A 24,209-nucleotide genomic window follows, 5' to 3' on the forward strand; every position below is an offset into this window, starting at 1 on the left:
AGATTCTCGATTGGATTCAGGTCTGGACTTTGACTTGGCCATTCTAACACCTGGATATGTTTATTTTTGAACCATTCCATTGTAGATTTTGCTTTATGTTTTGGATCATTGTCTTGTTGGAAGACAAATCTCCGTCCCAGTCTCAGGTCTTTTGCAGACTCCATCAGGTTTTCTTCCAGAATGGTCCTGTATTTGGCTCCATCCATCTTCCCATCAATTTTAACCATCTTCCCTGTCCCTGCTGAAGAAAAGCAGGCCCAAACCATGATGGTGCCACCACCATGTTTGACAGTGGGGATGGTGTGTTGCTTTTACGCCAAACATAACGTTTTGCATTGTTGCCAAAAAGTTCAATTTTGGTTTCATCTGACCAGAGCACCTTCTTCCACGTTTGTGTCTCCCAGGTGGCTTGGGGCAAACTTTAACCAACACTTTTTATGGATATCTTTAAGAAATGGCTTTCTTCTTGCCACTCTTCCATAAAGGCCAGATTTGTGCAATATACGACTGATTGTTGTCCTATGGACAGAGTCTCCCACCTCAGCTGTAGATCTCTGCAGTTCATCCAGAGTGATCATGGGCCTCTTGGTTGCATCTCTGATCAGTTTTCTCCTTGTATGAGCTGAAAGTTTAGAGGAACGGCCAGGTCTTGGTAGATTTGCAGTGGTCTGATACTCCTTCCATTTCAATATTATCGCTTGCACAGTGCTCCTTGGGATGTTTAAAGCTTGGGAAATCTTTTTGTATCCAAATCCGGTTTTAAACTTCTTCACAACAGTATCTCGGACCTGCCTGGTGTGTTCCTTGTTCTTCATGATGCTCTCTGCGCATTTAACGGACCTCTGAGACTATCACAGTGCAGGTGCATTTATACGGAGACTTGATTACACACAGGTGGATTGTATTTATCATCATTAGTCATTTAGGTCAACATTGGATCATTCAGAGATCCTCACTGAACTTCTGGAGAGAGTTTGCTGCACTGAAAGTAAAGGGGCTGAATAATTTTGCACGCCCAATTTTTCAGTTTTTGATTTGTTAAAAAAGTTTGAAATATCCAATAAATGTCGTTCCACTTCATGATTGTGTCCCACTTGTTGTTGATTCTTCACAAAAAAATACAGTTTTATATCTTTATGTTTGAAGCCTGAAATGTGGCAAAAGGTCGCAAAGTTCAAGGGGGCCGAATACTTTCGCAAGGCACTGTATCTATGAGGGTGCCCGTGTTTACGGATTTGAGGTTATATCTGGTAGGTTCATTGATAAATTGTGTGAGATTGAGGGCATCAAGTTTAGATTGTAGGATGGCCGGGGTGTTAAGCATGTCCCAGTTTAGGTCACCTAGCAGCACGAGTTCAGAAGATAGATGGGGGCAATCAAATCACATATGGTGTTGAGGGAACAGCTGGGGGCAGAGGGTGGTCTATAGCAAGTGGCAACGGTGAGAGACTTGTTTCTGGAAAGGTTAATTTTTAGAAGTAGAAGCTCAAATTGTTTGGGTACAGACCTGGATAGTAAGACAGAACTCTGCAGGTTATCTTTGCAGTAAATTGCAACACCGCCCCCTTTGGCAGTTCTATCTTGTCGGAAAATTTTATAGTTAGGGATGGAAATTTCAAGGTTTTTGGTGGTCTTCCTAAGCCAGGATTCAGACACGGCTAGGACTTCCGGATTGGTGGAGTGTGCTAGGGCTGGACGCCTAGTACGTTCAGAACAGAGAGTAAAAGGAGCAGATTTCTGGGCACGGTAGAATATATGTTTAAGGCATAATGTACAGACAACGGTATAGTAGGATGTGAATACAGTGGGGGTAAACCTGTGCACATAGTGATAATGAAAGAGATATTGTCTCTAGAAATAGCATTTAAACCAGGTGATGTCACTGCGTGTGTGGGGGGTGGAACTAAATTGTTAGCCGAGGCGTGTTGAGCAGTGCTAGAGGCTCTACAGTGAAATAAAACAATAGTTACAAACCAGAACAGCAATCGACACGGCATGGTGACGTTAGGGAAAGGCATGCGTAGCCGGGTGATAATACAAGTCCAGTGCGTGGCTTCAAGCAGCTAGCGGCATTGAAGCCATAGTCGTGAAGTGTGTGGCTTCAAGCAGCTAGCGGAATTGAAGCCATAGTCGTGATAAAGAATGAAGAAAGAGAGCATCTAAATACAGACCCAACAAAACATGATGGGAGGCTCCGTGATAAATTTAACTTGTTGGCCGAGTCACATCCTTTGGTTTGACATTGTGTCCATCCACCAAATATAAGTCTGTTGTGTAACTATGCCACTCCTCAACAGCACCCAGTCAAGTGCTGTAAAACAATGGCTTGCCATTTCAGTCCATTCTGCTGCTATTTGCACATTAAAGACTATGAATGGAGTAGAGTTAAGTGTGCGTGTGTAGTGGGTGCATGCATTAAATGCTCAAATTCAATAAACAATGTATTTGTCCATATGTTGACACCTTCAGTGTATGGTTGACTCTGTAGGTGCTACGTGGACAGCAGTACGGCCGGAGCTGTGATGTGTGGAGTGTGGGCTGTGCCGTCATCGAGATGACGTGTGCCAAGCCCCCCTGGAACGCAGAGAAACACTCCAACCATCTGGCCCTCATATTCAAGGTACCGTCAACACAATAATTGTGGTCCTGTATGGCTCAGTTGGTAGAGCATGGTGCTTGAAATGTCAGGATTGTAGGTTTGATTCCTGGGGCCACCCAATGTGAAAAATGTATGCACGCATGACTATAAGTCTCTTTGAATAAAAGTGTCTGCTAAAGGGCATTTATTATTGTTATAATTAAAGCCACAAGGTTAGGATTTTAAGGAAACCATGTCCAGTCACTTAGATATGTGATCAATTTGTCTTCAGGACCAGAAATATCCTCTACCTAGACATTTTATTGTTGGTCTTTAGCATTATCATTGAATATGATAATGGGCGGCAGGGTAGCCTAGCGGTTAGAGCGTTGGACTAGTAACCGAAAGGTTGCAAGTTCAAATCCCCGAGCTGAAAAGGTTCAAATCTGTCATTCTGCCCCTGAACAGGCAGTTCCACTGTTCCTAGGCCAAAATAAGAATGTGTTCTTAACTGACTTGCCTAGTAAAATATGTGACCCACAAAAAACTGCACAATCAGTGTTTTCCCCAACTAGATGGAGTTGTCACTCTCTGCTTGTAAGGCTGAACTGTGAAATAATTCACAGGATAGACTGTTACAACATTACTTTATATTGATTGATGTACACACATATAGCTGTAAAGACTCACGTATAGTTGTAAAAGACATACAGTACTCTAGTGACTTCATAAAGCATTCATACCCCTTGACTTGTTCCACATTTTTTTGTGTTACAGCCTGAATTCAAAATGGATTAAATATTTGTTACCCCATAATGACGAAGTGAAAACATGTTTTTAAAAATGTTTGCTAATTTATTGAAAATTAAGAAATATCTATATATTATATTCTATATTCAGACACCTAAGTCAATACTTCATAGAAACAAACACCTTCGGCAGCGATTACAGCTGTGAATATTTCTTGATAAGTCTCTAAGACCTTTCCACAACTGGATTGTGCAACATTTGCCCACTATTTAAAAAAAAGAAGTATTCAATCTCTGTCAAATTGGTTGTTTATCATTGCTAGACAACAACTTTGCCACTCAGGAACATTCACTGTCTTCTTGGTAAGCAACTCCAGTGTAGATTTGGCCTTGTTTTTAGGTTTAGGTTTCTCTTGCTGAAAAGTTCATTAATCTCCCAGTGTCTGATGGAAAGCAGAAAGCAGACTGAATCATGTTTTCCTCCAGGATTTTGCCTGTGCTTAGCTCCATTCCATTTATTTTTTTATCATGAAAAACTCCCCAGTCCTTTAGAATTTCAAGCATACCCATAACTATACTTGAAAATATGGGGTGTGGTACTCAGTAATGTGTTGTATTGGATTTGCTTCCTTCAATTTCACTTTGTCAATTAGGTTAGTATTGTGGAATAACTGCAATGTTGTTGGTCCATCCTCAGTTTTCTACTGTCACAGCCATTAAACTGTAACTGTTTTAAAGTCACCATTGGCCTCTTTCCGGCAGTTAGGAAGGACGCCCGTATCTTTGTAGTGACTGGGTGTATTGATACACCATCCAAAGTGTAATTAATAACTTCACCGTGCTCAAAGAGATATTCAATGTCTGCTTTTTAAAATGTTTACCCATCTACCGATAGGTGCCCTTATTTGCGAGGAATTGGAATACCTCCCTGGTTTTTGTGTTTGAATCTGTGTTTTAAAATGTACTGCTTCACTGAGACCTTACAGATAATTGTTAAGGTCATATTGAAAAACATAATTCCACATAATTCCACTTTCAGGCAGAATTTTATGAGATTTGAGAACATATTGTGAATGATTTTAGATCATTCCTCTATGCAGAGTCTTTCCAGATCCTTGATATCCTTCGCCTGCGCTGATGGACTGCCCGGCAGGTAGTCTAGTGGTTAGAGCGTTGGGCCAGTACCTGAAAGGTTGCTGGATTGAATCCCTGAGCTGACAAGGTACAAATCTGTTTTTCTGCCACTGAGCAAGGCAGTGAACCCACTGTTCCCTGCCGCCGAGGACGTGGATGTTGATTATGGCAGCCGCCCGCACCTCTCTGATTGAGAGGGGTTGGGTTAAATGTGGAAGACACATTTCAGTTGAATCCATTCAGTTGTACCACTGACTAGGTATCCCCCTTTCTTCAATTCAAACCACAGGTTTTCAATAACCAGGTTTCTATCCAACATTTTTATGCGAGTAAAGTACATTTCGGATATCAAATGTCATGACAAGCTTGATGGGATCAGCAATTTGACAGTAAACTTTCCACATACAGTATTGACCCCAAAAAATACCCTAGAAAAGGTGGGATATTTTTAAGTGAGAAATAAAAACGCTTTATATGCAAATATTGATATAACAACCATCATATTGAAGTAAATTGCTCTCCTTCACTGCAGCCGAGGTGAGTAAGACATTTAAACGTGTTAACCCTCGCAAGGCTGCAGGCCCAGACGGCATCCCCAGCCGCGCCCTCAGAGCATGCGCAGACCAGCTGGCCGGTGTGTTTACGGACATATTCAATCAATCCCTATACCAGTCTGCTGTTCCCACATGCTTCAAGAGGGCCACCATTGTTCCTGTTCCCAAGAAAGCTAAGGTAACTGAGCTAAACGACTACCGCCCCGTAGCACTCACTTCCGTCATCATGAAGTGCTTTGAGAGACTAGTCAAGGACCATATCACCTCCACCCTACCTGACACCCTAGACCCACTCCAATTTGCTTACCGCCCAAATAGGTCCACAGACGATGCAATCTCAACCACACTGCACACCGCCCTAACCCATCTGGACAAGAGGAATACCTATGTGAGAATGCTGTTCATTGACTACAGCTCGGCATTCAACACCATAGTACCCTCCAAGCTCGTCATCAAGCTCGAGACCCTGGGTCTCGACCCCGCCCTGTGCAACTGGGTACTGGACTTCCTGACGGGCCGCCCCCAGGTGGTGAGGGTAGGCAACAACATCTCCTCCCCGCTGATCCTCAACACTGGGGCCCCACAAGGGTGCGTTCTGAGCCCTCTCCTGTACTCCCTGTTCACCCACGACTGCGTGGCCACGCACGCCTCCAACTCAATCATCAAGTTTGCGGACGACACAACAGTGGTAGGCTTGATTACCAACAACGACGAGACGGCCTACAGGGAGGAGGTGAGGGCCCTCGGAGTGTGGTGTCAGGAAAATAACCTCACACTCAACGTCAACAAAACTAAGGAGATGATTGTGGACTTCAGGAAACAGCAGAGGGAACACCCCCCTATCCACATCGATGGAACAGTAGTGGAGAGGGTAGCAAGTTTTAAGTTCCTCGGCATACACATCACAGACAAACTGAATTGGTCCACTCACACAGACAGCATTGTGAAGAAGGCGCAGCAGCGCCTCTTCAACCTCAGGAGGCTGAAGAAATTTGGCTTGTCACCAAAAGCACTCACAAACTTCTACAGATGCACAATCGAGAGCATCCTGGCGGGCTGTATCACCGCCTGGTACGGCAACTGCTCCGCCCTCAACCGTAAGGCTCTCCAGAGGGTGGTGAGGTCTGCACAACGCATCACCGGGGGCAAACTACCTGCCCTCCAGGACACCTACACCACCCGATGTCACAGGAAGGCCATAAAGATCATCAAGGACATCAACCACCCGAGCCACTGCCTGTTCACCCCGCTATCATCCAGAAGGCGAGGTCAGTACAGGTGCATCAAAGCTGGGACCGAGAGACTGAAAAACAGCTTCTATCTCAAGGCCATCAGACTGTTAAACAGCCACCACTAACATTGAGTGGCTGCTGCCAACACACTGACACTGACTCAACTCCAGCCACTTTAATAATGGGAATTGATGGGAAATGATGTAAATATATCACTAGCCACTTTAAACAATGCTACCTTATATAATGTTACTTACCCTACATTATTAATCTCATATGCATACGTATATACTGTACTCTATATCATCGACTGTATCCTTATGTAATACATGTATCACTAGCCACTTTAAACTATGCCACTTTGTTTACATACTCATCTCATTTGTACATACTGTACTCGATACCATCTACTGTATCTTGCCTATGCTGCTCTGTACCATCACTCATTCATATATCCTTATGTACATATTCTTTATCCCCTTACACTGTGTACAAGACAGTAGTTTTGGAATTGTTAGTTAGATTACTTGTTGGTTATTACTGCATTGTCGGAACTAGAAGCACAAGCATTTCGCTACACTCGCATTAACATCTGCTAACCATGTGTATGTGACAAATAAAATTTGATTTGATTTGATTTGAATTCTAGCCACAGAGTGATATTGTCTGGTCCTCCCACTATGACTTTGGAAAGCATGCAGTTTATTAGTCTGCAGATTAAATAAATTATGATGAACTTCACAGGGTAATGAGCTTCACACTCCAATAAATATCTTATTCTGGTGACATAATGATTGATGCTTGGCTGTCCATAATCTCATCATGTTCAGTTGAAGTCAGAAGTTTACATACACCTTAGCCAAATACATTAAAACTCAGTTTTTCACAATTCCTGATATTTAATCCTAGTAAGAATTCCCTGTCTTAGGTCAGTTAGGATCACCACTTTATTTTAAGAATGTGAAATGTTGAGAGAATGTAATAGTAGAGAGAATGATTTATTTCAGGTTTTATTTCTTTCATCACATTCCCAGTGGGTCAGAAGTTTACATACACTCAAATCGTATTTGGTAGCTTTGCCTTTAAATTGTTTAACTCGGGTCAAATGTTTTTGGTAGCCTTCCACAACCTTCCCACAATAAGTTGCGTGAATCTTGGCCCATTCCTCCTGACAGAGCTGGTGTAACTGAGTCAGGTTTGTAGTCCTCCTTGCACGCACACGCTTTTTCAGATCTGCCACACAAATTTTCTATAGGATTGAGGTCAGGGCTTTGTGATGGCAACTCCAATAACTTGACTTTGCTGTCCATAAGCCATTTTTCACAACTTTGGAAGTATGCTTGGTGTCATTGTCCATTTGGAAGACCCATTTGCTACCAAGCTTCCTGCCTGACTGATGTCTTGAGATGTTGCTTCAATATATCCACATAATTTTCCTATCTCATGATGCCATCTATTTTGTGAAGTGTACCAGTCCCTCCTGCAGCAAAGCACCCCCACAACATGATGCTGCCACCCCCATGCATCAAGGATGGGATGGTGTTCTTTGGCTTGCAAGCCTCACCCTTTTTCCTCCAAACATAATGATGGTCATTATGGCCAAACAGTTCTATTTTTGTTTCATCAGACCAAAGGACATTTCTCCAAAAAGTACGATCTTTGTCCCCATGTGCAGTTGCAAACCGTAGTCTGGCTTTTTTATGGTGGTTTTGGAGCAGTGGCTTCTTCCTTGCTGAGTGGCCTTTCAGGTTATGTCGATATAGGACTCGTTTTACTGTGGATATAGATACTTTTGTACCCTTTTTCTTCAGCATCTTCACAAGGTCCTTTGCTGTTGTTCTGGGATTGATTTGTGCTTTTCACACCAAAGTACGTTCATCTCTAGGAGACAGAACGCGTGTTCTTCCTGAGCGGTATGACGGCTGCGTGGTCCCATAGTGTTTATACTTGCGTACTATTGTTTGTACAGGTACAGGTGCGTGGTACCTTCAGGCATTTGGAAATTGCTCCCAAGGATGAACCAGACTTGTGGAGGTCTACAATTATTTTTCTGAGGTCTTGGCTTTTTTCTTTTGATTTTCCCATGATGTTAAGCAAAGAGGCACTGATTTTGAAGGTAGTCCTTGAAATACATCCACAGGTACACCTCCAATTGACTCAAATGATGTCAATTAGCCTATCAGGAGCTTCTAAAGCCAAAAGAAAAGAGCACAGTCAACTTAGTGTATGTTAACTTTTGACCCACTGGAATTGTAATACAGTGAATTATAAGTGAAATAATCTGTCTGTAAACAATTGTTGGAAAAATGACTTGTGTCATGCACAAAGTAGATGTTCTAACCGACTTGCCAAAACTATAGTTTGTTAACAAGAAATTTGTTGAGTGGTTGATAAACGAGTTCTAATGATTCCAACCTAATTGTATGTAAACTTCCAACTTCAACTGTATACGAGTGTAGGTGTTATGGACATTAGATAGTGTATAGTCCATAGATACTTTTGCTATTAGTTTTTTTCCAGATATCTATTTTATTTTACCTTTATTTAACTAGGCAAGTCAGTTAAGAACAAACTCTTATTTAGAATGACGGCCTCAGAACAGTTAACTGCCTTGTTCCGGGGCAGAACAACAGATTTTTACCTTGTCAGCTCAGGGATTCCATCTTGCAACCTTTCGGTTACTAGTCAAACGCTCTAACCACTAGGCTACCTGCCGCCCTATCATTCCCATCTCTTTAGTAAGAGAGTTCAATATCTTTGAAGATCTTAGGTTTGTGGTGGGGACTTGAGATGATTTGTCCAGGGTTGGGTTGAGGGTACAATTAAAATCTCCAGCCACCACTCCAAAGGAAACACAATGCTCATTGAACAGGGTTATAATTTTTGACATGAATGCAGGACTATCTGTGTTAGGGGCGTATATGTTTACGATAGTAAATGGTTGCCCATACAGTGACCCAGTTATCAAAATAAATCTCCCCCACAGATCAGATATGTTTTTGTCAATTATGAATGGAACATGCTTATGGATAAGAATGGCTGTGCCTCTACTGTTTGTTTGATTTGAAAGACGAGAAATCCCAATCTCCCACCCAAGCTCTGCAGAGTTTAGCAAGTTCACCATCACACAGGTGTGTCTCTTTTTTAATAGTGTGATGTTTGCTTTTTCCTTTTTAAGAACACATATCTTTTTCCATTTTATTGCATGACCTAGACCATGGCATGTCAGTAGATTTAAGGTACTAGTCAATGTCATCAAGCAGTAATCGAACTGTACTGAAAGTTATCTCTGGGTAAAGGTGGATTATAGTTACAGCTGTGATCATATAAAAGATAAGTAAATGGTGTACATAAAATAACAATCTCTGAACAATCTCTGAACACCCCAGCCGAGTTCCCAAACAACTCGACATATCCCTTTGGATCTATTAACCCCACGCTCAGTCTCAATTCTGTGTTCCAAAAAACGGGAACAATTTTGGACCAAATAAAACAGAAATTATGCAGCAAATCCTTAAAACTTCTTGACGCACCCATCCCGTTAGCGGGATCATTCTCATCAACATCCACTGAATTGCACAGCGCCAAATTCAAATTAAATTACAAAAAATATTAAATTTTCATGAAATCTGTCACGTTCTGACCTTATTTCCTTTGTTTTGTATTTATTTAGTATGGTCAGGGGCGTGAGTTGGGTGGGCAGTCTGTTTGTTTTTCTATGATTTGGGTATTTCTATGTTTCGGCCTAGTATGGTTCTCAATCAGAGGCAGGTGTCATTAGTTGTCTTTGATTGAGAATTATACTTAGGTAGCCTGGGTTTCACTGTGTGTTTGTGGGTGATTGTTCCTGTCTCTGTGTTTGCACCAGATAGGGCTGTTTTGAGTTTTCACATTTCTTGTTTTGTTAGTTATTTCATGTATAGTTCCTTCATTAAAGAACATGAATAACCACCACGCTGCATTTTGGTCCGCCTCTCCTTCAGATGAAGAAAACCGTTACAAAATCACAAGTGCAATATAGCAAAACACAGCTTAGCTTGTTGTTAACTTCTTATGGAATAGGGGACGGTTGCGTCCCACTTGGGCAAAAAACAGGGAAAATGCAGCGCGGCAAATTCAAAACAATTCTATAAAAATCTAACTTTCATTAAATCACAGATGTAAGATACTCAATTAAAGCTACACTCATTATGAATCCAGCCAACATGTCAGATTTTTAAAAGGCTTTTCGGCGAAAGCATAAGATGCTACTATCTGATGATAGCACAACAGTAAACAAAGAGAGAGAGGCATATTTCAACCCTGCAGGCGCAACACAAAACGTAGAAATAAAATATAAATCATGCCTTTACCTTTGACGAGCTTCTTTTTTTGGCACTCCAATATGTCCCATAGACATCACAATTGGTCCTTTTCATCGATTAATTCCGTCCATATATATCCAAAATGTCAATTTATTTGGCGCGTTTGAAAAAAAACAGCTTCCAAAATGCGCAACGCCACTGCAAAATATTTAAAACGTTGCCTATAAACTTTGCCAAAATATTTCAAACTACTTTTGTAATACAACTTTAGGTATTTTTAAACGTTAATAATCGATCAAATTGAAGAGGGGTCTATCTGTTTTCAATAGAGCACGAGAGGGAACTAACGCTACTTTTCAAGTCTTGGCCAACTCTCAACAGCGTTACCCTTTTCCAGGATGGCCCTACTTCTTCATTGCACAAATGAATAACCTCAACCAAATTCCAAAGACTGGTGACAACTGAAAACAAGTTGCTAAGAAATATTGTTTGCCAATGAGAACTCAGTGAACAGACAGAGACCTAAAAAAAAAAGTCTGAATGGTTAGTCCTCTGGGTTTTGCCTGCTACGTAAGTTCTGTTATACTCACAGACATGATTCAAACAGTTTTAGAAACTTTGGAGTGTTTCCTATCCAAATCTACTAATAATATGCATATCTTATATTCTTGGCATGAGTAGCAGGAAGTTGAAATTGGGCACGCTATTTATCCAAAAATGAAAATGCTGCCCCCTATACCTTTAGAAGTTAATCCTGGCGTGTCAGATTTCCATAAAGCTTTTCAGCGAAAGCATAACAAGCGTTTATGTAAGAACGTCTCTCTCAGTAGACAAAATATTACAAACAGCTAGCAGCCTAGCTGTTTAGTCAGGAATGTCAGAAAAGCAATAAATTAAATCGCCTTTGATGATCTTCGGATGTTTGCACTCACAAGACTCCCAGTTACACAATAAATGTTCCTTTTGTTCCATAAAGATTATTTTTATATCCAAAATACCTCCATTTGTTTGGCGCATTATGTTCAGAAATCCACAGACTCGAGCGGTCACGACATCGCAGACGAAAATTAGCATCCGTAAAGTGCGTAGAAAGATGTCAAATGTTTTTTATAATCAATCTTCAGGTTGTTTTTACAATATATAATCGATAATTTGCCAACCGGAATGTAGCTTCTTCCATAGGCGAGAGAGAGAAAATGGCAGTTGCGCATGAAAAACTCTATGTCTAAAGACTGTTCACAGCTTGAGGAAGCCATAGGAAAAGGAATCTGGTTGATATCCCTTGGAGGCAAGGCATCCAATGGAACAGAGAGCTTTCAGGAAAAACAGCACTTCCTTGTTTGATTTTCCTCAGGTTTTCGCCTGCAATATCAGTTCTGTTATACTCACAGACACTATTATGACAGTTTTGGAAACTTTAGAGTGTTTTCTATCCTAATCTGACAATTATTTGCATATTCTAGTTTCTGGGCCTAAGAAATTGGCAGTTTCAAATGGGTACGTTTTTTAGCCAAAAACGAAAATACTACTTAAGTTAAAATTAAGATGGATCTATAGGATAAGTTGTTTGTTTTTATTAAAACAAAATATCAACAGGATAAGGCCATGGGCATAAAATTGACACATTGAGGCTCCTGTTAGGTCTGTAAATGTGTCGTAATCGACAGGCTATAAATGGTGGAGGCCTATGTGAAAATGATAACTACCAATAATAACGAAAAGGGGAGAAAATAAATATAAAAGTTTAGTAGGCCTAGGTTAGGCTATAGGGCCTATCCCTCTCTCAGCTAAAATAAAATTAATTCAAATTAGATGGCTATGATCAAATCAAATTCAATCAAATTTATTTTATATAGCCCTTCGTACATCAGCTGATATCTCAAAGTGCTGTACAGAAACCCAGCCTAAAACCCCAAACAGCAAGCAATGCAGGTGAAGAAGCACGGTGGCTAGGAAAAACTCCCTAGAAAGGCCAAAACCTAGGAAGAAACCTAGAGAGGAACCAGGCTATGTGGGGTGGCCAGTCCTCTTCTGGCTGTGCCGGGTGGAGATTATAACAAAACATGGTCAAGATGTTCAAATGTTCATAAATGACCAGCATGGTCGAATAATAATAAGGCAGAATAGTTGAAACTGGAGCAGCAGCACAGTCAGGTGGACTGGGGACAGCAAGGAGTCATCATGTCAGGTATTCCTGGGGCATGGTCCTAGGGCTCAGGTCCTCCGAGAGAGAGAAAGAAAGAGAGAATTAGAGAGAGCATATGTGGGATGGCCAGTCCTCTTCTGGCTGTGCCGGGTGGAGATTATAACAGAACATGGCCAAGATGTTCAAATGTTCATAAATGATCAGCATGGTCGAATAATAATAAGGCAGAACAGTTGAAACTGGAGCAGCAGCACAGCCAGGTGGACTGGGGACAGCAAGGAGTCATCATGTCAGGTAGTCCTGGGGCATGGTCCTAGGGCTCAGGTCCTCCGAGAGAGAGAAAGAGAGAAGGAGAGAATTAGAGAACGCACACTTAGATTCACACAGGACACCGAATAGGACAGGAGAAGTACTCCAGATATAACAAACTGACCCTAGCCCCCCGACACATAAACTACTGCAGCATAAATACTGGAGGCTGAGACAGGAGGGGTCAGGAGACACTGTGGCCCACTCCGAGGACACCCCCGGACAGGGCCAAACAGGAAGGATATAACCCCACCCACTTTGCCAAAGCACAGCCCCCACACCACTAGAGGGATATCTTCAACCACCAACTTACCATCCTGAGACAAGGCTGAGTATAGCCCACAAAGACCTCCGCCACGGCACAACTTAAGGGGGGGGGGGGGGGGGGGGGGGGGCGCCAACCCAGACAGGATGACCACATCAGTGACTCAACCCACTCAGGTGACGCACCTCCTCCAGGGACGGCATGAGAGAGCCCCAGTAAAGCCAGTGACTCAGCCCCTGTAATAGGGTTAGAGGCAGAGAATCCCAGTGGAAAGAGGGGAACCGGCCAGGCAGAGACAGCAAGGGTGGTTCGTTGCTCCAGAGCCTTTCCGTTCACCCTCCCACTCCTGGGCCAGACTACACTCAATCATATGACCCACTGAAGAGATGAGTCTTCAGTAGAGACTTAAAGGTTGAGACCGAGTTTGCGTCTCTGACATGGGTAGGCAGACCGTTCCATAAAAATGGAGCTCTATAGGAGAAAGCCCTGCCTCCAGCTGTTTGCTTAAAAATTCTAGGGACAATTAGGAGGCCTGCGTCTTGTGACCGTAGCGTACGTGTAGGTATGTACGGCAGGACCAAATCAGAGAGATAGATAGGAGCAAGCCCATGTAATGCTTTGTAGGTTAGCAGTAAAACCTTGAAATCAGCCCTTGCTTTGACAGGAAGCCAGTGTAGAGAGGCTAGCACTGGAGTAATATGATCAAATTTTTTGGTTCTAGTCAGGATTCTAGCAGCCGTATTTAGCACTAACTGAAGTTTATTTAGTGCTTTATCCGGGTAGCCGGAAAGTAGAGCATTGCAGTAGTCTAACCTGGAAGTGACAAAAGCATGGATTAATTTTTCTGCATCATTTTTGGACAGAAAGTTCCTGATTTTTGCAATGTTACGTAGATGGAAAAAAGCTGTCCTTGAAATGGTCTTGATATGTTCTTCAAAAGAGAGATCAGGGTCCAGAGTAACGCCGAGGTCCTTCACAGTTTTATTTGAGACGACTGTACAACCATTAAGATTAATTGTCAGATTCAACAGAAGATCTCTTTGTTTCTTGGGACCTAGAACAAGCATCTCTGTTTTGTCCGAGTTTAAAAGTAGAAAGTTTGCAGCCATCCACTTCCTTATGTCTGAAACACATTCTTCTAGCAAGGGCAATTTTGGGGCTTCACCATGTTTAATTGAAATGTACAGCTGTGTGTCATCTGCATAGCAGTGAAAGTTAACATTATGTTTTCGAATAACATCCCCAAGAGGTAAAATATATAGTGAAAATGATGATGACATTTCGCGGGGCGTGTGGGTCATTGGATGGCGGCTATATGTCGTCTTACCTCCTTTATTAATAACAGTAATCACTTTCAATCATTGGTCCATTTCTCAGTGGCCAGCATTGTCCTTCAAAAAATGTTTTGCCCTCTTCGGGAGTTTTGAAGTGTAGCAGGGCTCCTTGGTGAAGAATCCTGAGCCTCTCCTTCAGATGAAGAAAGCCGTTACAAAATCACAAGTGCAATATAGCAAAACACAGCTTAGCTTGTTGTTAACTTCTTATGGAATAGGGGACGGTTGCGTCCCACTTGGGCAAAAAACAGGGAAAATGCAGCGCGGCAAATTCAAAACAATTCTATAAAAATCTAACTTTCATTAAATCACAGATGTAAGATACTCAATTAAAGCTACACTCATTATGAATCCAGCCAACATGTCAGATTTTTAAAAGGCTTTTCGGCGAAAGCATAAGATGCTACTATCTGATGATAGCACAACAGTAAACAAAGAGAGAGAGGCATATTTCAACCCTGCAGGCGCAACACAAAACGTAGAAATAAAATATAAATCATGCCTTTACCTTTGACGAGCTTCTTTTTTTGGCACTCCAATATGTCCCATAGACATCACAATTGGTCCTTTTCATCGATTAATTCCGTCCATATATATCCAAAATGTCAATTTATTTGGCGCGTTTGAAAAAAAACAGCTTCCAAAATGCGCAACGCCACTGCAAAATATTTAAAACGTTGCCTATAAACTTTGCCAAAATATTTCAAACTACTTTTGTAATACAACTTTAGGTATTTTTAAACGTTAATAATCGATCAAATTGAAGAGGGGTCTATCTGTTTTCAATAGAGCACGAGAGGGAACTAACGCTACTTTTCAAGTCTTGGCCAACTCTCAACAGCGTTACCCTTTTCCAGGATGGCCCTACTTCTTCATTGCACAAATGAATAACCTCAACCAAATTCCAAAGACTGGTGACAACTGAAAACAAGTTGCTAAGAAATATTGTTTGCCAATGAGAACTCAGTGAACAGACAGAGACCTAAAAAAAAAAGTGTGAATGGTTAGTCCTCTGGGTTTTGCCTGCTACGTAAGTTCTGTTATACTCACAGACATGATTCAAACAGTTTTAGAAACTTTGGAGTGTTTCCTATCCAAATCTACTAATAATATGCATATCTTATATTCTTGGCATGAGTAGCAGGAAGTTGAAATTGGGCACGCTATTTATCCAAAAATGAAAATGCTGCCCCCTATACCTTTAGAAGTTAATCCTGGCGTGTCAGATTTCCATAAAGCTTTTCAGCGAAAGCATAACAAGCGTTTATGTAAGAACGTCTCTCTCAGTAGACAAAATATTACAAACAGCTAGCAGCCTAGCTGTTTAGTCAGGAATGTCAGAAAAGCAATAAATTAAATCGCCTTTGATGATCTTCGGATGTTTGCACTCACAAGACTCCCAGTTACACAATAAATGTTCCTTTTGTTCCATAAAGATTATTTTTATATCCAAAATACCTCCATTTGTTTGGCGCATTATGTTCAGAAATCCACAGACTCGAGCGGTCACGACATCGCAGACGAAAATTAGCATCCGTAAAGTGCGTAGAAAGATGTCAAATGTTTTTTATAATCAATCTTCAGGTTGTTTTTACAATATATAATCGATAATTTGCCAACCGGAATGTAGCTTCTTCCATAGGCGAGAGAGAGAAAATGGCAGTTGCGCATGAAAAACTCTATGTCTAAAGACTGTTCACAGCTTGAGGAAGCCATAGGAAAAGGAATCTGGTTGATATCCCTTGGAGGCAAGGCATCCAATGGAACAGAGAGCTTTCAGGAAAAACAGCACTTCCTTGTTTGATTTTCCTCAGGTTTTCGCCTGCAATATCAGTTCTGTTATACTCACAGACAATATTATGACAGTTTTGGAAACTTTAGAGTGTTTTCTATCCTAATCTGACAATTATTTGCATATTCTAGTTTCTGGGCCTGAGAAATTGGCAGTTTCAAATGGGTACGTTTTTTAGCCAAAAACGAAAATACTACTTAAGTTAAAATTAAGATGGATCTATAGGATAAGTTGTTTGTTTTTATTAAAACAAAATATCAACAGGATAAGGCCATGGGCATAAAATTGACACATTGAGGCTCCTGTTAGGTCTGTAAATGTGTCGTAATCGACAGGCTATAAATGGTGGAGGCCTATGTGAAAATGATAACTACCAATAATAACGAAAAGGGGAGAAAATAAATATAAAAGTTTAGTAGGCCTAGGTTAGGCTATAGGGCCTATCCCTCTCTCAGCTAAAATAAAATTAATTCAAATTAGATGGCTATGATCAAATCAAATTCAATCAAATTTATTTTATATAGCCCTTCGTACATCAGCTGATATCTCAAAGTGCTGTACAGAAACCCAGCCTAAAACCCCAAACAGCAAGCAATGCAGGTGAAGAAGCACGGTGGCTAGGAAAAACTCCCTAGAAAGGCCAAAACCTAGGAAGAAACCTAGAGAGGAACCATGCTATGTGGGGTGGCCAGTCCTCTTCTGGCTGTGCCGGGTGGAGATTATAACAAAACATGGTCAAGATGTTCAAATGTTCATAAATGACCAGCATGGTCGAATAATAATAAGGCAGAATAGTTGAAACTGGAGCAGCAGCACAGTCAGGTGGACTGGGGACAGCAAGGAGTCATCATGTCAGGTATTCCTGGGGCATGGTCCTAGGGCTCAGGTCCTCCGAGAGAGAGAAAGAAAGAGAGAATTAGAGAGAGCATATGTGGGATGGCCAGTCCTCTTCTGGCTGTGCCGGGTGGAGATTATAACAGAACATGGCCAAGATGTTCAAATGTTCATAAATGATCAGCATGGTCGAATAATAATAAGGCAGAACAGTTGAAACTGGAGCAGCAGCACAGCCAGGTGGACTGGGGACAGCAAGGAGTCATCATGTCAGGTAGTCCTGGGGCATGGTCCTAGGGCTCAGGTCCTCCGAGAGAGAGAAAGAGAGAAGGAGAGAATTAGAGAACGCACACTTAGATTCACACAGGACACCGAATAGGACAGGAGAAGTACTCCAGATATAACAAACTGACCCTAGCCCCCCGACACATAAACTACTGCAGCATAAATACTGGAGGCTGAGACAGGAGGGGTCAGGAGACACTGTGGCCCACTCCGAGGACACCCCCGGACAGGGCCAAACAGGAAGGATATAACCCCACCCACTTTGCCAAAGCACAGCCCCCACACCACTAGAGGGATATCTTCAACCACCAACTTACCATCCTGAGACAAGGCTGAGTATAGCCCACAAAGACCTCCGCCACGGCACAACTTAAGGGGGGGGGGGGGGGGGGGGGGGGGCGCCAACCCAGACAGGATGACCACATCAGTGACTCAACCCACTCAGGTGACGCACCTCCTCCAGGGACGGCATGAGAGAGCCCCAGTAAAGCCAGTGACTCAGCCCCTGTAATAGGGTTAGAGGCAGAGAATCCCAGTGGAAAGAGGGGAACCGGCCAGGCAGAGACAGCAAGGGTGGTTCGTTGCTCCAGAGCCTTTCCGTTCACCCTCCCACTCCTGGGCCAGACTACACTCAATCATATTACCCACTGAAGAGATGAGTCTTCAGTAGAGACTTAAAGGTTGAGACCGAGTTTGCGTCTCTGACATGGGTAGGCAGACCGTTCCATAAAAATGGAGCTCTATAGGAGAAAGCCCTGCCTCCAGCTGTTTGCTTAAAAATTCTAGGGACAATTAGGAGGCCTGCGTCTTGTGACCGTAGCGTACGTGTAGGTATGTACGGCAGGACCAAATCAGAGAGATAGATAGGAGCAAGCCCATGTAATGCTTTGTAGGTTAGCAGTAAAACCTTGAAATCAGCCCTTGCTTTGACAGGAAGCCAGTGTAGAGAGGCTAGCACTGGAGTAATATGATCAAATTTTTTGGTTCTAGTCAGGATTCTAGCAGCCGTATTTAGCACTAACTGAAGTTTATTTAGTGCTTTATCCGGGTAGCCGGAAAGTAGAGCATTGCAGTAGTCTAACCTGGAAGTGACAAAAGCATGGATTAATTTTTCTGCATCATTTTTGGACAGAAAGTTCCTGATTTTTGCAATGTTACGTAGATGGAAAAAAGCTGTCCTTGAAATGGTCTTGATATGTTCTTCAAAAGAGAGATCAGGGTCCAGAGTAACGCCGAGGTCCTTCACAGTTTTATTTGAGACGACTGTACAACCATTAAGATTAATTGTCAGATTCAACAGAAGATCTCTTTGTTTCTTGGGACCTAGAACAAGCATCTCTGTTTTGTCCGAGTTTAAAAGTAGAAAGTTTGCAGCCATCCACTTCCTTATGTCTGAAACACATTCTTCTAGCAAGGGCAATTTTGGGGCTTAACCATGTTTAATTGAAATGTACAGCTGTGTGTCATCTGCATAGCAGTGAAAGTTAACATTATGTTTTCGAATAACATCCCCAAGAGGTAAAATATATAGTGAAAATGATGATGACATTTCGCGGGGCGTGTGGGTCATTGGATGGCGGCTATATGTCGTCTTACCTCCTTTATTAATAACAGTAATCACTTTCAATCATTGGTCCATTTCTCAGTGGCCAGCATTGTCCTTCAAAAAATGTTTTGCCCTCTTCGGGAGTTTTGAAGTGTAGCAGGGCTCCTTGGTGAAGAATCCTGAGCTTGTTTTGGTATTCCCCTAAAGATGCCTCAGTCAATGGAGTATTTCTTCACCTCGTCAAACTCTCTGCGCTTTCGCCGTATACCAGCGGACAGATCTTGGTGTAAGGTTAGTTTGACATTACCCACTGTAATGGTGTTGATTTTTGCCGCCTGTAGGACTCGTTCCTTGTTGGTGAATCTCAGGAAACATATGGTGATTGGGCACAGTGGTTGTCTGGCTGCTGGTGGGGGCCTTAGTGCTCGGTGAGCTCTCTCCAGTTCTATGGACCTGTCGGTGGACAGGTGGAGCCACTCAGGAAGTTTGTCTTGCAGGTAGCGGATCAGTGGCATGTTTACCTCTTCTTTTTTGGCCAGGTTTAATAGGAACACAATTATTCCTTCGCCCCCTATTTTCCAGGTCCTCTGTTTTCTCTTCCAGATGGTCTATTTTCTTTTTAGCAGATGCTATTGTTTCCATGGCATCTGCCAGTGACTTTTCCACGGATAGGAATCACCCCTCTGCCTCATCCAGGCGCCCCGTGTTGATGCTTATCTTGTTGTTGATGTCAGGCAAAGCATTTCAGGGTTGTCATCTTGCCCCCTATCACTCTGAGCTGAGATCATTTTGATCTAATTTGATGTTGAGTTCTGTACGTTGGGATCTTAGCTCAGAAAGGATGTCTTCAATGGAGTGAGAGGTTGGCAGTTGTTGGCCCTCGCGAGGGGACGGGTCCTCTTGCTCCTAGCTAATGGCACTATCTTTTTCTGTAGCTAGCTGTTTCTTGGAGGCTTTTTCCATGGCTATTGGTCGAGTCTGGGTAAAAATGTCACCTGTAATGTCGCCTTTTGTAGCCTCCATGATTTTTTGACTAAAGCTAAAGGAGTTTGAACTTGAAGTGGGGGTAAGATTAGGAATTGGAAACTACTTGTGCGGAGCTCTTAGTTCATGCGGCCATCTCGTTCAAGGGTCACGTGATCCCCCTATAGCTCAGTATTTCAATTGTTTATTTTCTACAGTCATTTTTGCTCATCTTTATCAAGGGTGTCAATAATTTCGGGACACCACTGTATATATAGCTGAAAAAGCACCCTATTGGCCTTCCTCTTTCATCCAAAGTCCTTGTGGTTGATTGGGTTTCTACAGTATCATAACTTCACCCTTACCTCCTCTCTCCCTCTCCCCCAGATTGCGAGTGCCACCTGTGCACCCTCCATCCCTCCCCAGCTGACTGCGGGCCTGAGGGACGTCACCCTGCGCTGCCTGGAGCTGCAGCCCACGGACCGTCCCCCCTCCAGGGAACTCCTCAAGCACCCCATCTTCCGTCTCAACTGGTAGTCCCCAACATCCTCCCCCAGTCCACTACCCTCCCTATCCCAAAGCGTCCGTACGGAAATACTACTGAAGGCCTAGCCAAGCCTGCTTTCTCTCCTCCTCTAAACGCTTCCAATCAGACCAACCTCCCTAACCGCTACCATTACCACCTTCCTTGCACCCCAGACCCTCCCCAGTCAAGAGTGGAGGGCCTGTGATGGACAGTAGTATCTGGGCCCTTCTCTGTCCCTCCCTTCTACTATGGCCTCAAACTGCTGTATCTTAGCACAAAATGCAAAAAGCAAGTCGCAAAATTTCTACTACGAAAATGGTGCATTCTTAGTCACAGAGCCATGTTGGTATACTGTAGTCTGTATTGCTCTTCAAGGCTTTGTTCTGGTAATGAAATGGTTCCTTAAGCACTTCCGTAGCCATTTTGCAGTGCCGCAAAGGTTTCAAGAAGTTATTCCCATTTTAACCCGTGAGTCAAAAATAAGTCCTTAGAACCACAAATGGAAGACGATGGAGTAAAGATGGTTTTTATCACTTATGTTGTATCGTCTGGTCATAAGTCCCAGAAGAAAATCGTAATGAAGCGGTTTATTCGGTTGATTTTGTGCATAACTGCGTTTCTACAAAGATGCCTTTAAAATGTGCATTTTACTGTTGGGCCATCAAGCTTAGTCGAATAATCATGAAGATCACTTAAGTGTTTCAGGGATTGCTGACATATCTAACAGAAACTTTGCTAGTTTGGCAAGCTTAACACTGAATGTGAACGCTTATGATGCCGGTATTTGTCTGAACTGTTTTTTTGTTTTTAAGATTTTGTTTTTAAGACATGAAAAGACATAAAACGTTTTAGAACACCTACTCATTCAAGGGTTTTTATTTATTTTTAGTATTTTCTACATTGTAGAATAATAGTGAAGACATCAACACTATGAAATTACACGAATGGAATCATGTAGGAACCAAAAAAGTGTTAAACGAATTAAAATATATTTTCTTCAAATAGCCACCCTTTGACTTGATGACAGCTTTGCATACTCTTGGCATTCTCTCAACCAGCTTCATGAGGTTGTCACCTGGAATGCATTTCAATTAACAGGTGTGCCTTGTTAAAAATGTATTTGTGGAATTTCTTTCCTTCTTAATACGTTTGAGCCAATCAGTTGTGTTGTGACAAGGTAGGGGTGGTATACAGAAGATAGCCCTATTTGGTAAAAGACTCAATCCATATTATGCCAAGAATAGCTCAAATAAGCAAAGAGAAACAACAGTCCATCATTACTTTAAAACTCCTTCAAGACTGTTGGAAAAGCATTCCATGTGAAGCTGGTTGAGAGAATGCCAAGAGTGTGCAAAGCTGTCATCAAGGCAAAGGTTAGCTACTTTGAAGAATCTGAAATATAATATGTGTTATTTCATAGTTATGAACAGACATGTTTCTTAGCTTTTTGGATGTTATTCTCTCTTCAAAACTATCCTTACAAATTGAGACATCTGTTGAGTATGGAGGTAAGGTCTCCCAACAACGTTTTAATGTTGGGCCATGGCGTTAAAACTATCCTTACAAATTGAGACATCTGTTGAGTATGGAGGTAAGGTCTCCCAACAACGTTTTAATGTTGGGCCATGGCGTTAAAACTATCCTTACAAATTGAGACATCTGTTGAGTATGGAGGTAAGGTCTCCCAACAACGTTTTAATGTTGGGCCATGGCGTTAAAACTATCCTTACAAATTGAGACATCTGTTGAGTATGGAGGTAAGGTCTCCCAACAATGTTTTAATGTTGGGCCATGGCGTTAAAACTATCCTTACAAATTGAGACATCTGTTGAGTATGGAGGTAAGGTCTCCCAACAATGTTTTAATGTTGGGCCATGGCGTTAAAACTATCCTTACAAATTGAGACATCTGTTGAGTATGGAGGTAAGGTCTCCCAACAACGTTTTAATGTTGGGCCATGGCGTTAAAAGAAATCCCCCGTCGGCCTCTTAACTTTCGCTGTTACGATTGAGCTGTGTGCGTCACGCATATTTGTGTATTTGTTTATAATTTAATGAACCTTCAAAACCTCTATTTTCAATATTGATCTACCATTCTTTTGGTGCTATTCCGTTGTAGAATGTCACACAACAATTCAGTTGTTTTTGATCTGAGAACTATTTGTTTTTTTAATATGTTATAAAATCCGTATATATCTGAGGTTTTCTCAAACTTCTTTTTTTCCATGGGGGATTTTCTATTTGATAAATATAAATGCTGTTCAATGTAGTTTTTTTGAGTCAAGTGATATTTCTGAACTCAAGCTAGACTTTTTTGCTTGTAAATGTTTTTTCTCTCTCTTTTTAATTAGAGTTCTTTCTCAAGCATGATCCTAAATTGTGTTACTTGTATGAACTATAACTCTTCAAGTGTTGTTGTTCTCGTTGTAATCAGTTCAGAAAGTAAAATGATGATAATTAAGATGAAGAAAGTTTTTTGTTTTTGATTGAATTGGAAATATGCATTTAATTGCTATTTTTATATTTGAATCTCTAGTTTAAAGGGTTCAAGAGTTCGAATCCCGTAATGGCAATGGTTTGAGACAATTTCAAAAATACTGTTTTTTTGTTGCATACAATTGTATATATTTAATACTAATCATATTTCTTTATGTGGAGTATAAGCTGATCAAGCTTGAAGACTTAAATGTAAATAAATGTGAAGTTTGGTAGTTAAAATTATTGTACTTGACTATTTTTATACCACACTATTTTCCATAAATATTAGTTTTTGTTCCTACTTCTGGTTATTTTTCTTATCTTACTTTTCAATGTATTTTTATAAGCTTTAAAGTTATGTACTCTTGACTTTTTTTTATATACTGGAAGAAAAATCTGTTTCGGTCAAATTCATAAAAGCTAGTCAGTATTACTTCAATTTGTCATGTCTGGTAAGAATTATAATCTCTCAATGCCTTCTGAATCCTCCTCTTATCCACCTGTGTCTCAGCCAGCTTTCTAGTCTTTATGCATTATATTTTCTGTTGATGTGATGTAATCTTATGTCCTTTTTTGGATCTGAGTTGGCTTGAAATGTATGTGTGAAATATTATGCTGTTTCCTGTGCCACTTGGTGGTACTTGTTTATTTGTAAAGAATGTCTATTGCTCTTTTATTCCAGTCTCCACTACCTCATGTGTCCTATAGTCTATTCTACCAAAGTTCACTTTCTAAATATATATATAAATATACAGTATATTCTTTTTTTATTGACTATTGTGTTTTTTGGTTTCTCTTTTTCAAAAATTCCAGGGCCAAGGGCTAACTTATATTAGCACATTTTTCGTGCAAAAATCTCATGAAATCTCTGGGTTATGAAGAAAAAAAATGAAACTATATCCTATAAGTTAAAATATATCAAGATATTTTAATTATTCAAAGGTGTTAGGAATGTGGTTCTCTTTAAGCAAAACAAAAATATACTTCAGACAGAGTCCTTTTCAGTCAAACCTGCTCAACTGAGTTTCCGAGATTAGGTGGGAAAAGATGCACATGCAGTAACTACAGTGTATTTGGAAAGTATTACAAGGCACTGCATCTCACTACAGACCCTGGTTAGATTCCAGGCTGTATCACAACCGGTCGCGATTGAGAGTCCCATAGGGTGGCGCACAATTGGC

The 24,209-nt window shown here is 41.4% G+C and overlaps 1 protein-coding gene and 1 long non-coding RNA gene across 2 annotated transcripts in view; both read left to right on the top strand.

The window, feature by feature from the left end:
- LOC110509539 (mitogen-activated protein kinase kinase kinase 1-like) overlaps positions 1 to 21,515 on the top strand; it is an 87,892-nt gene extending 66,377 nt beyond the window's left edge. Inside the window, exons 6-7 of the mRNA XM_036968138.1 lie at positions 2,489 to 2,620; positions 20,413 to 21,515. Coding sequence (XP_036824033.1) covers positions 2,489 to 2,620; positions 20,413 to 20,562 — 282 coding nt within the window. The 3' untranslated portion in view covers positions 20,563 to 21,515. The remainder of the gene's footprint in view (positions 1 to 2,488; positions 2,621 to 20,412) is intronic.
- Positions 21,516 to 21,854: 339 nt separating this feature from the next.
- On the top strand, positions 21,855 to 23,787 carry LOC118945351. Its single transcript, XR_005040515.1, has 2 exons — positions 21,855 to 22,396; positions 22,480 to 23,787. It is a non-coding gene; the product is annotated as an uncharacterized LOC118945351 (long non-coding RNA).
- Positions 23,788 to 24,209: the final 422 nt, after the last annotated feature.

Source organism: Oncorhynchus mykiss, chromosome Y (assembly GCF_013265735.2).
Source record: "Oncorhynchus mykiss isolate Arlee chromosome Y, USDA_OmykA_1.1, whole genome shotgun sequence".
In the NCBI taxonomy this organism is placed as follows: domain Eukaryota; kingdom Metazoa; phylum Chordata; class Actinopteri; order Salmoniformes; family Salmonidae; genus Oncorhynchus; species Oncorhynchus mykiss.